Source organism: Oncorhynchus tshawytscha, linkage group LG01, assembly GCF_018296145.1.
Source record: "Oncorhynchus tshawytscha isolate Ot180627B linkage group LG01, Otsh_v2.0, whole genome shotgun sequence".
Lineage (NCBI taxonomy): Eukaryota > Metazoa > Chordata > Actinopteri > Salmoniformes > Salmonidae > Oncorhynchus > Oncorhynchus tshawytscha.
Genome location: NC_056429.1, coordinates 7436598 through 7450665, shown reverse-complemented (window position 1 = coordinate 7450665; position 14068 = coordinate 7436598). Strand labels below are relative to the sequence as shown.

The 14068-nt window shown below is 38.9% G+C and overlaps 2 protein-coding genes across 6 annotated transcripts in view; both read left to right on the top strand.

The window, feature by feature from the left end:
• Nucleotides 1-234: 234 nt before the first annotated feature.
• On the top strand, nt 235-11966 carry cops2 (COP9 signalosome subunit 2). Of its 5 annotated transcripts, none has more exons than XM_024443227.2 (13): nt 235-462; nt 859-972; nt 1072-1149; nt 1398-1523; nt 1654-1743; nt 1926-2048; nt 3288-3462; nt 8161-8339; nt 8547-8599; nt 10266-10363; nt 10553-10635; nt 10741-10799; nt 11111-11966. In XM_024443227.2, exons 1-13 carry the CDS (start codon nt 409-411, stop codon nt 11253-11255), a joined length of 1377 nt encoding a protein of 458 aa, XP_024298995.1. In that variant the 5' UTR covers nt 235-408; the 3' UTR covers nt 11256-11966. The 5 variants fall into 5 exon arrangements, with proteins under 5 accessions (XP_024298995.1, XP_024298916.1, XP_024298834.1 ...); XM_024443148.2 differs by having other exon boundaries at nt 235-477; nt 1926-2036; XM_024443066.2 differs by having other exon boundaries at nt 235-477.
• Nucleotides 11967-12245: 279 nt separating this feature from the next.
• cep152 (centrosomal protein 152) overlaps nt 12246-14068 on the top strand; it is a 36838-nt gene continuing 35015 nt past the window's right edge. The window contains exons 1-2 of the mRNA XM_042324402.1: nt 12246-12623; nt 12863-12978. Coding sequence (XP_042180336.1) covers nt 12892-12978 — 87 coding nt within the window. The 5' untranslated portion in view covers nt 12246-12623; nt 12863-12891. The remainder of the gene's footprint in view (nt 12624-12862; nt 12979-14068) is intronic.

Genomic DNA, 14068 nt, shown 5'->3' with positions numbered 1-14068 from the left:
GTGTCAAACTACTTTGCTTTATCTTGGCCAGGTCGCAATTGTAAATGAGAACTTGTTCTCAAACTTGTCTACCTGGTTAAATAAAGGTGAAATAAAATAAATAAATAAATAATAATAATAATACAAATAAAAATCATTGTAACGAAACGTTACAATACGGAAGAGTTTAGAGGGGGAACCAGTTCATAGGAATCACGATTCACGCTGCGCAGAAAGGCATTATCGGTGGCGGATAAGGTTGGAGCTGGAACAAACTGCGACTCTCTGCTGCCCACCGCTGGACAGCATGATCCTCCCAGCAATGCTCCCTACTTCTCTCCACACTCCTTTTAAAAGAGTCACTCCAGCGATAAAGCCTACGCTTGTACCATTAGCAAGTTTTGCTGTCGAGTTAGCTTCGTAGTCAAGATGTCTGATATGGAAGATGACTTCATGTGCGACGATGAAGAGGATTATGATCTGGTAAACTCCTCCGAAGTAAATATATATGGATATTGTAGCTGATTACCATATACAACGTATTTAGCTAGCTAGATAACCAGCGTAAACATTACACTTCGCTAACTTTAGCTAGATACCGTATTACTCTCAGCTACGTTACTGTAGCTGTTATTGGTGCTCGTATCATTGACAGCTCAATTGCCTAGTTAGTTAGCTAGCTTTGTCTGTAATGATTTGTTCACATACTGCTGCCTATACCGTTTGCACCGTTATATTATCCAGCCGTTTGCTTTACAAATCACCATAGCAAAAACAACACACATCATCATGAGCTAGCTAGCTGGCTAGCTGAATGTCAACACAACCAGTGGGTGTTGATCTTGTAAACTGCATTGATGATGAATTGTGTGATTTCAGGAGTACTCAGAGGACAGCAACTCTGAGCCCAATGTTGATTTAGAGAATCAATACTACAATTCAAAGGCCCTGAAGGAGGATGACCCCAAAGCAGCTCTCATCAGCTTCCAGAAGGTTAGTTATCTCACACACACACACACACACACACACACACACACATACACACCATGTCAATGGCTGTCCATTTATTAAATGCGTCTTTCTGAACCCCAGGTCTTGGAGCTAGAGGGCGAGAAAGGAGAGTGGGGGTTCAAAGCTCTCAAACAGATGATTAAGATGAATTTCAAACTGGTAAGCTTTAGACATTAGTCTCACAAGTCTCCAAAAAATTGTCTCTGAAATATTACATGTAGGCTACCTACAACTATTGTCTGACAGGCATTTCTGTAGGAGTAGCCTAGGTATTCATAAATATGAACAGCCTACCTTATGCGACATCTCTGATCAAATGTGATAATATTTTGTAAAGAAATGCCATATTATGGGAGCATAAAAATTGTATTTTGACTGACATTTATTTAATTTGTACCCACCCCCAGACGAATTTCCCTGAAATGATGAACAGGTACAAGCAGCTGTTAACATACATTCGGAGTGCAGTTACCCGAAACTACTCAGAGAAATCCATCAACTCCATCCTGGATTACATCTCTACGTCTAAGCAGGTATTGTTTGCCACATCAATCAATAAACAATGTTGATTCTGTGATCATCTAAGCTGTACAATTTTGGAAAACAGTCCAAACAAACTGAATGTTTGAAGAGGAGGCAAATACTTTTAAATTTATTTTTAAGATGGACTTGCTGCAAGAGTTTTATGAAACCACATTGGACGCATTAAAGGATGCCAAAAATGACAGGCTTTGGTTTAAAACCAACACTAAGGTATGATTCATTTTAAAGATTTAAAAAAACTTGTGTCCTTAATTCCATCCACAATATCATAATTAACATTTTATACAACGCAAAAACATATGTGGCGAGTGGCATATAATTTATATGGAGACACTGACTTTGATACTTGTGTGATTTGATTTCCTCCCCGGTTTGTCCTGTCTGTTGTTTAGCTTGGGAAGTTGTACCTGGAGAGAGAAGAGTATGGTAAGCTTCAGAAGATCCTGAGGCAGTTGCACCAGTCCTGTCAGGTGAAGAAACACTCCTCATCAATGCAATCAGAGGTTTTCACAGAGGTTTTACCACCAAATCTAATTCAGCATTATAACATCATAATGAAAAACATACTTGTGTGTTCATAGTGACAGTAGATTGGAACTGTATTGTATCATTGTAGCCTGGTCCGAGTTCTGTTTGCGCTGTATAGACAGCTTCTATAGCTGTTGTCATGACCACAGGAGGCAAGATGGCACAAACAGATCTGGGGCCGGGCTAGTATGGCTGTGGAACCATTGTGGAAATCTAGAATTTCCTGTTCCTCCTGAAGTGTCTGTGGAATTATATCTCTAGTATTTGTTCTGTCTAGGTGTATAGATGGATGAGTAGTGTTTGTCCCATGTTCTGTCTTGGTGTATAGACGGATGAGTAGTATTTGTCCCATGTTCTCTCTTGGTGTATAGACAGATGATTAGTATTTGTCCCATGTTCTGTCTTGGTGATTAGTGTTTGTCCCATGTTCTGTCTTGGTGTATAGACAGATGATTAGTATTTGTCCCATGTTCTGTCTTGGTGTATAGACAGATGATTAGTATTTGTCCCATGTTCTGTCTTGGTGTATAGACAGATGATTAGTATTTGTCCCATGTTCTGTCTTGGTGTATAGACAGATGATTTAGTGTTTGTCCCATGTTCTGTCTTGGTGTATAGACAGATGATTAGTATTTGTCCCATGTTCTGTCTTGGTGATTAGTGTTTGTCCCATGTTCTGTCTTGGTGTATAGACGGATGAGTAGTATTTGTCCCATGTTCTGTCTTGGTGATTAGTGTTTGTCCCATGTTCTCTCTTGGTGTATAGACAGATGATTAGTATTTGTCCCATGTTCTGTCTTGGTGATTAGTGTTTGTCCCATGTTCTGTCTTGGTGTATAGACAGATGATTAGTATTTGTCCCATGTTCTGTCTTGGTTATTAGTATTTGTCCCATGTTCTGTCTTGGTGTATAGACGGATGATTTAGTGTTTGTCCCATGTTCTGTCTTGGTGATTAGTATTTGTCACATGTTCTGCCTTGGTGTATAGATGGATGATTTAGTATTTGTCCCATGTTCTGTCTTGGTGTATAGATGGATGATTTAGTATTTGTCCCATGTTCTGTCTTGGTGTATAGACAGATGATTAGTATTTGTCCCATGTTCTGTCTTGGTTATTAGTATTTGTCCCATGTTCTGTCTTGGTGTATAGACGGATGATTTAGTGTTTGTCCCATGTTCTGTCTTGGTGATTAGTATTTGTCACATGTTCTGCCTTGGTGTATAGACGGATGACGGTGAGGATGACCTGAAGAAAGGCACCCAGCTCTTAGAGATCTATGCTCTGGAGATCCAGATGTATACGGCCCAGAAGAACAACAAGAAGCTGAAGGCACTGTATGAACAGTCTCTACACATCAAGTCTGCCATCCCTCACCCTCTCATCATGGGAGTCATCAGAGGTAGACACGTCTCTACCTACACCTTAACTATAAAACCACGTCTCTACCTACACCGTAAACTATTAACTATATAAACACCTCTACCTCTACCTACACCTTAACTATGTAACCACGTCTCTACCTACACCTTAACTATGTAACCACGTCTCTACCTACACCTTAACTATATAACCACGTCTCTACCTACACCTTAACTATATAACCACGTCTCTACCTACACCTTAACTATATAACCACGTCTCTACCTACACCTTAACTATATAACCACGTCTCTACCTACACCTTAACTATTAACTATATAACCACGTCTCTACCTACACCTTAACTATTAACTATATATCCATGTCTCTACCTACACCTTAACTATATAACCATATATCCATGTCTCTACCTACACCGTAACTATTAACTATATATCCATGTCTCTACCTACACCTTAACTATATAACCATATATCCACGTCTCTACCTACACCTTAACTATATAACATATATCCACGTCTCTACCTACACCTTAACTATTAACTATATAACCACGTCTCTACCTACACCTTAACTATTAACTATATAACCACGTCTCTACCTACACCTTAACTATTAACTATATATCCACGTCTCTACCTACACCTTAACTATTAACTATATAACCACGTCTCTACCTACACCTTAACTATTAACTATATATCCACGTCTCTACCTACACCTTAACTATTAACTATATAACCACGTCTCTACCTACACCTTAACTATTAACTATATAACCACGTCTCTACCTACACCTTAACTATTAACTATATATCCACGTCTCTACCTACACCTTAACTATTAACTATATATCCACGTCTCTACCTACACCTTAACTATTAACTATATAACCACGTCTCTACCTACACCTTAACTATATAACCACGTCTCTACCTACACCTTAACTATTAACTATATAACCACGTCTCTACCTACACCTTAACTATATAACCACGTCTCTACCTACACCGTAACTATATAAACACGTCTCTACCTACACCTTAACTATATAAACACGTCTCTACCTACACCTTAACTATATAACCACGTCTCTACCTACACCTTAACTATTAACTATATATCCATGTCTCTACCTACACCTTAACTATATATCCATGTCTCTACCTACACCTTAACTATATAACCATATATCCATGTCTCTACCTACACCTTAACTATATAACCATATATCCATGTCTCTACCTACACCTTAACTATTAACTATATAACCACGTCTCTACCTACACATTAACTATATAACCACGTCTCTACCTACACCTTAACTATTAACTATATATCCACGTCTCTACCTACACCTTAACTATTAACTATATAACCACGTCTCTACCTACACCTTAACTATATAACCACGTCTCTATCTACACCTTAACTATATAACTATATAACCACGTCTCTACCTACACCTTAACTATTAACTATATATCTACGTCTCTACCTACACCTTAACTATGTAACCACGTCTCTACCTACACCTTAACTATGTAACCACGTCTCTACCTACACCTTAACTATATAACCACGTCTCTACCTACACCTTAACTATATAACCACGTCTCTACCTACACCTTAACTATATAACCACGTCTCTACCTACACCTTAACTATATAACCACGTCTCTACCTACACCTTAACTATATAACCACGTCTCTACCTACACCTTAACTATATAACCACGTCTCTACCTACACCTTAACTATATAACCACGTCTCTACCTACACCTTAACTATATAACCACGTCTCTACCTACACCTTAACTATATAACCACGTCTCTACCTACACCTTAACTATATAACCACGTCTCTACCTACACCTTAACTATATAACCACGTCTCTACCTACACCTTAACTATATAACCACGTCTCTACCTACACCTTAACTATATAACCACGTCTCTACCTACACCTTAACTATATAACCACGTCTCTACCTACACCTTAACTATATAACCACGTCTCTACCTACACCTTAACTATATAACCACGTCTCTACCTACACCTTAACTATATAACCACGTCTCTACCTACACCTTAACTATATAACCACGTCTCTACCTACACCTTAACTATATAACCACGTCTCTACCTACACCTTAACTATATAACCACGTCTCTACCTACACCTTAACTATATAACCACGTCTCTACCTACACCTTAACTATATAACCACGTCTCTACCTACACCTTAACTATATAACCACGTCTCTACCTACACCTTAACTATATAATCACGTCTCTACCTACACCTTAACTATATATCCACGTCTCTACCTACACCTTAACTATTAACTATATAACCACGTCTCTACCTACACCTTAACTATTAACTATATATCCATGTCTCTACCTACACCTTAACTATTAACTATATATCCACGTCTCTACCTACACCTTAACTATTAACTATATATCCACGTCTCTACCTACACCTTAACTATTAACTATATAACCACGTCTCTACCTACACCTTAACTATATAACCACGTCTCTACCTACACCTTAACTATTAACTATATAACCACGTCTCTACCTACACCTTAACTATATAACCACGTCTCTACCTACACCGTAACTATATAAACACGTCTCTACCTACACCTTAACTATATAAACACGTCTCTACCTACACCTTAACTATATAACCACGTCTCTACCTACACCTTAACTATTAACTATATATCCATGTCTCTACCTACACCTTAACTATATATCCATGTCTCTACCTACACCTTAACTATATAACCATATATCCATGTCTCTACCTACACCTTAACTATATAACCATATATCCATGTCTCTACCTACACCTTAACTATTAACTATATAACCACGTCTCTACCTACACATTAACTATATAACCACGTCTCTACCTACACCTTAACTATTAACTATATATCCACGTCTCTACCTACACCTTAACTATTAACTATATAACCACGTCTCTACCTACACCTTAACTATATAACCACGTCTCTATCTACACCTTAACTATATAACTATATAACCACGTCTCTACCTACACCTTAACTATTAACTATATATCTACGTCTCTACCTACACCTTAACTATATAACCACGTCTCTACCTACACCTTAACTATATAACCACGTCTCTACCTACACCTTAACTATATAACCACGTCTCTACCTACACCTTAACTATATAACCACGTCTCTACCTACACCTTAACTATATAACCACGTCTCTACCTACACCTTAACTATATAACCACGTCTCTACCTACACCTTAACTATATAACCACGTCTCTACCTACACCTTAACTATATAACCACGTCTCTACCTACACCTTAACTATATAACCACGTCTCTACCTACACCTTAACTATATAACCACGTCTCTACCTACACCTTAACTATATAACCACGTCTCTACCTACACCTTAACTATATAACCACGTCTCTACCTACACCTTAACTATATAACCACGTCTCTACCTACACCTTAACTATATAACCACGTCTCTACCTACACCTTAACTATATAACCACGTCTCTACCTACACCTTAACTATATAACCACGTCTCTACCTACACCTTAACTATATAACCACGTCTCTACCTACACCTTAACTATATAACCACGTCTCTACCTACACCTTACTATATAACCACGTCTCTACCTACACCTTAACTATATAACCACGTCTCTACCTACACCTTAACTATATAACCACGTCTCTACCTACACCTTAACTATATAACCACGTCTCTACCTACACCTTAACTATATAACCACGTCTCTACCTACACCTTAACTATATAACCACGTCTCTACCTACACCTTAACTATATAACCACGTCTCTACCTACACCTTAACTATATAACCACGTCTCTACCTACACCTTAACTATATAACCACGTCTCTACCTACACCTTAACTATATAACCACGTCTCTACCTACACCTTAACTATATAACCACGTCTCTACCTACACCTTAACTATATAACCACGTCTCTACCTACACCTTAACTATATAACCACGTCTCTACCTACACCTTAACTATATAATCACGTCTCTACCTACACCTTAACTATATATCCACGTCTCTACCTACACCTTAACTATTAACTATATATCCACGTCTCTACCTACACCGTAACTATTAACTATATAACCACGTCTCTACCTACACCTTAACTATATAACCATATATCCATGTCTCTACCTACACCGTAACTATTAACTATATAACCACGTCTCTACCTACACCTTAACTGTGTTACTCCGAGTGGTGCAGTGGTCTAAGTGGGAGTCCCATAGGGCGGCACACAATTGGCCCAGCGTCGTCCGGGTTAGGGGAGGGTTTGGCCGGGGTAGGGCCGTCATTGTAAAATAATAATTTGTTTTGAACTGACTTGCCTAGTTCAAATAAATAAAAAAAGCTTTATAACCTAGGCACACATTCATTGGCTCTTTGTCAAGGGTTTTTTCATTTTTTCTTGCGTTCCTGCTTCGTTCTCAAAACGCATTGGAGGAGAAGACCCGAGGTCCCTCCCCTCTGACCTAGTCCTCTAATGTATTTTTTTAGGTAGGAGGCATGTACAGACGATCCTTTTTCAGGGCCATGGAGGATTTTCTAGGAAATTATTCCTGACCGTGTTTGGTCTCTTGTTTTTGTTTTCTCAAGAGTGTGGAGGGAAAATGCATTTGCGAGAAGGGGAGTTTGAGAAGGCTCACACAGACTTCTTCGAGGCGTTTAAGAACTACGATGAATCAGGAAGTCCTCGACGGACCACCTGTCTGAAGTACCTGGTGTTGGCCAACATGCTGATGAAGTCTGGAATCAACCCGTTCGACTCACAGGAGGTATGAAAGGTCTCATTTGTGATAAGAGATGAATCTCTCTTAGGGATGGTTTCCCAGACCCAGATTTAAAACGGAGGGCCCTGTCACAATATTATAACCTGCTAATTAAGTAAATGAATTCATATTTTAGTGATGTGTGTGTTGTATTGGTGCATCTTTTCATAAAGTTTGAGTATCTTTACTCAAGCTGACATTTGTTTCTCTTAGGCTAAACCCTATAAAAATGATCCAGACATTCTTGCAATGACAAACTTGGTCAGGTAAGACTGCATCTCATTCACTATTACAATCTAACCTTTCCTTTCCTTTGTCTGTCTACACACTGTTTGTCTACACACTGTTTGTCTGTCTACACACTGTTTGTCTGTCTACACACTGTTTGTCTACACACTGTTTGTCTACACACTGTTTGTCTACACACTGTTTGTCTACACACTGTTTGTTTGTCTACACACTGTTTGTTTGTCTACACACTGTTTGTCTACACACTGTTTGTTTGTCTACACACTGTTTGTCTACACACTGTTTGTCTACACACTGTTTGTCTACACACTGTTTGTCTACACACTGTTTGTTTGTCTACACACTGTTTGTCTACACACTGTTTGTTTGTCTACACACTGTTTGTTTGTCTACACACTGTTTGTTTGTCTACACACTGTTTGTTTGTCTACACACTGTTTGTCTACACACTGTTTGTCTACACACTGTTTGTCTACACACTGTTTGTTTGTCTACACACTGTTTGTTTGTCTACACACTGTTTGTTTGTCTACACACTGTTTGTTTGTCTACACACTGTTTGTTTGTCTACACACTGTTTGTTTGTCTACACACTGTTTGTTTGTCTACACACTGTTTGTTTGTCTACACACTGTTTGTTTGTCTACACACTGTTTGTTTGTCTACACACTGTTTGTTTGTCTACACACTGTTTGTCTACACACTGTTTGTCTACACACTGTTTGTCTACACACTGTTTGTCTACACACTGTTTGTCTACACACTGTTTGTCTACACACTGTTTGTCTACACACTGTTTGTTTGTCTACACACTGTTTGTTTGTCTACACACTGTTTGTCTACACACTGTTTGTCTACACACTGTTTGTCTACACACTGTTTGTCTACACACTGTTTGTCTACACACTGTTTGTTTGTCTACACACTGTTTGTTTACACACTGTTTGTCTACACACTGTTTGTCTACACACTGTTTGTCTACACACTGTTTGTCTACACACTGTTTGTCTACACACTGTTTGTCTACACACTGTTTGTCTACACACTGTTTGTCTACACACTGTTTGTTTGTCTACACACTGTTTGTTTGTCTACACACTGTTTGTCTACACACTGTTTGTCTACACACTGTTTGTTTGTCTACACACTGTTTGTCTACACACTGTTTGTTTGTCTACACACTGTTTGTTTGTCTACACACTGTTTGTTTGTCTACACACTGTTTGTCTACACACTGTTTGTTTGTCTACACACTGTTTGTTTGTCTACACACTGTTTGTCTACACACTGTTTGTCTACACACTGTTTGTCTACACACTGTTTGTTTGTCTACACACTGTTTGTCTACACACTGTTTGTCTACACACTGTTTGTTTGTCTACACACTGTTTGTTTGTCTACACATTGTTTGTCTACACACTGTTTGTCTACACACTTTGTTTGTCTACACACTGTTTGTCTACACACTGTTTGTTTGTCTACACACTGTTTGTCTACACACTGTTTGTCTACACACTGTTTGTCTACACACTGTTTGTCTGTCTACACACTGTTTGTTTGTCTACACACTGTTTGTTTGTCTACACACTGTTTGTTTGTCAACATTATGCTGTATGAACATGGTCTGATTACTGAATGGAAACCAATGTTCTATTTTGCCCCCCCCCACCACTCCCCCTCTAGTTCCTACCAGAACAATGACATCACAGAGTTTGAGAAGATCCTGAAGACCAATCACAGTAACATAATGGATGATCCGTTCATAAGGGAACATATAGAAGGTATGGTCTAGACGTCACTTTCAGACTGATGTATTTGGTTAATGTTACTTCATCACAACAAAAAACAACAACATATTAGTAAGTAGTAACATGTTTATATAAGCAAGTTAAAAATCCTTATGCCTGGGTGGCATGTAAAGTGTTACTGAAAATTCCTTCTATTTAATAATTTATTTCCTTGTCTTTCAGAGTTATTACGAAACATAAGAACACAAGTGCTCGTCAAATTAATTAAGCCTTACACGAGAATACACATACCTTTTATTTCCAAGGTAAGATCACTACAAAGATCTGTCTCTGGCATTTTTGTTGTTGTTGAAAAAGCAAATATTTTCTCTAAATTTGAAGGTCATTATAACATTTTTGTTTCTTTTCAGGAATTGAACATTGATGTCTGCGACGTGGAAAGTCTTCTTGTTCAGTGCATTCTAGACAGGTAAATTGCATGTCGTTACATCATTGTGGCTTAGCGGTCTAAAGCCACTGCATCTCAGTGCTAGAGGCGTCACTACAGACCCTGGTTCGATTCCAGGCTGTATCACATCCGGGCCGTGATTGGGAGTCCCATAGGGTGGCGCACAATTGGCTCAGCGTCGTTAGGGCTTGGCCGGGGTAGGCCGTCAATGTAAATAACAATTTGTTCTTAACTGACTTAAATAAAGGTTAAATAAAACAATAATGCACCATAGTTTTGTGAGTTTACCATCATTGACCTTCTATTGAACTTTTCTTCCTCCTACCTGTCAGCACGATCAACGGCCGCATCGACCAAGTCAACCAACTGTTGGAGCTGGATCACCAGAAGAGGAACGGAGCCCGATACATGGCTTTAGATAAATGGACGAATCAGCTGAATACTCTCAACCAGGCCATCGTCAGCAAACTGGCCTAATCAGAGTAGTCAGTAGTGTAATTGAAAAGTTAACAATTCGATGGTGGGGGTATTTCAACTTGAAGGAACGAATGAACCCAATTCATCTCGGGTTACAGTAGCAGTAGGCTACATTCATTATTGTCATCTGTAGGATTGATGATATTCAAAGCGTCCAATGGCTAATGTACTGTCACTTATTATGTGACTGATCATTTAAGATGGAGATCAGAGGTGCCAGTTGCCAGCTTGTGTTTCATGGCCTTGGGCCAGTTTCCTGGGCACAGATAAATCCTAGTCCTGGATTTAGAAGCATGCTCAATGAGAATGCTTTTTAGGGTTTTAGGTGTTGGACTCTGCGTAATCTGTGTCTGGGAACTCGGACCTTGTGGCCTAAAACCAACCGACTTATATTAGAAAACGATGGCCATTGTACAGATAGAGGATTGTAAAATCCCACTTATGTACATTTCTTATAGGGAAAGGACATGTCTGTTCTCCCACTATATTACCACCTTCCATGAAAATGTGAAAACACCAAATTATTTCTAATATTATTGTTGAGCATGTCAAAATCAGCATGCCCTTTTCTGTAAAATAGCCAGCGCTCTCTATACAGTATTTCATCAATGTAGGTCCATGTTTCATATGGTATGTTGTTTTGACACTGTTGCTGAACAATTTGAGCGTTTCTGTTTTATTAATGAATAATAAACAACAAATTGTACCTTCCTATGGTGTCACTTCTTAAATATTTTTTTAACATATTTTTTTGCATATCACGTGGAGGTAACTCATATTGTGTAAATATCATACATCAGCAACCATCTCTACAAATCATCCCAAAGCATTATTTCCATTCACTTCCAGGTTGGTGATTTGGTTGTCGGCAACAACTACAACAACCCATCTGTGTTGCAGCATGGCCATTGGTGGGGGGTCGCTTGATGACGCGTGTTGAATTCACCAATCAGCGTCGGAGAGTTTATGCCGCTGTTTGGGCGCGCGAGCTTTCAACGGAGCCGCGAGTCGTAACACAGGAAGTTCATTACTATTATTAGCCAGACAGATTGAAAACCTAACTTTAGTTGTTTATGAAATATACGCAGACGTTTTGTTCTGATTAGCAACTGTTAACGAAACTGTACTCTTGTCAGACTAGTACGTTATTAGGTAGCTGTGCCCGTCATGCCAGTCGTTCGATGCTTTGTTTGTTTTCTGGTAAATGGTTGCTATGTTAGCTAGCTAATGTTAGCTAACCAGTCCGATCATTCATTGCCCAGCATCATGTGCATCTGCTGTTTTGTAACGTTTTACATTAGGTTTTTTTTTTTGGTCCTCGCTGACAACATTTATCATCGGATATCCACTTGTACTTCAAATCAAAAGGTAAGGTGATCAGTGACTGTGTTGATCACTCTTCAAACGAACAGTTTATTTTTCTAGCTAACGTTACAGCTAACTAATTGACTAACGTTAGCTAGCTCGGTGTTGTTTTGAGTCGTACCAAAGACATAATGACAATGTTTCTGATACGAGGTGTGTGGTTTGCGTGAGCCCTCCGCCCTCACTGTCAATCAAATACACAGCCACGTCATGAACATCTGCGCTCCCTTGTGCTTTCTCAGGTCTTCTCTCAGTATTAGTACTGATCATCATGTCCATCGACTTTGATAGTGCTGCTCTGCAAACTCAACATGAGGAGGAGGAATACGACCCAGAGGACTATGCCCGAGAGCAAGAGGTACGAAATACTCTGTCATTCTCTCTCTAACACACAGACTGTTTTTTGTTGTTGATAAACTTGCTTGTTGCTAGGGTAGTGGATCAGAAATGTATCATGTGCCTATGAAACAGTGTTGCTATTATGTTGTCTGACAATGGTTTCAGTGTGACCTCAATTCAGTGTTTTTGCAGATAGTAGACATCAGCTCTTGTGTTGCCACTCCGTAAAGGCGGGGATAGTAGTGATATTTATAATTATCGTCCCATTTCAAGGCTTCCTTGTCTAGCTAAGATTATTGAATCCTTGGAGTAGGAAGCAGATTATTCAGTCAACCTTATTTGATCTGTTCTTGATCATGGTGATCTTATTTATCGAAGTGTAGCTGCTACTCCTCTGAAACCTTGGAATGAGTAGGTGTGTCCAAACCTTTGACTGGTACTGTATACAGAGTTTGGACACCTAACTCTTATTCAATTTTTACTACATTGTAGAATAATAGTGAAGTCAAAACTATGAAATGACACATGGAATCATGTAGTAACCAAAAAAGTGTTAAACAAATCTAAATATATTTTCTATTTGAGATTCTTCTAAGTAGCCACCTTTTGCCTTGAAGACAGCATTGCAAGTCACCTGGAATGCGTTTCAATTAACAGATGTGCCTTGTTCATTTTTGGAATTTCTTTCTTTTGCGTTTGAGCCAATCAGTTGTGTTGTGACAAGGTAGGGTTGTTATACAGAAGATAACCCTATTTGGTAAAAGACCAAGTCCATATTATGGCAAGAACAGCTCAAATAAGCGAAGAGAAACAACAGTCCATCATTACTGTAAGACATGGTCAATCTGGAAAATTTCAACAACTTTGAAAGTTTCTTCAAGTGTAGTCGCAAAAACCATCAAGCACTATGATGAAACTGGCTCTCATGAGGACCACCACAGGAAAGGAAGACCCAGAGTTAACTCTGCTGCAGAGGATAAGTTCATTAGAGTTAACTGCATGTCAGGAATTGCAGCCCAAATAAATGTTCCACAGAGTTCAAGTAATTAAAAGTCGACCGATTAATCGGCAGGGCCGAGTTTCAAGTTTTCATAACAATCAGCATTTTT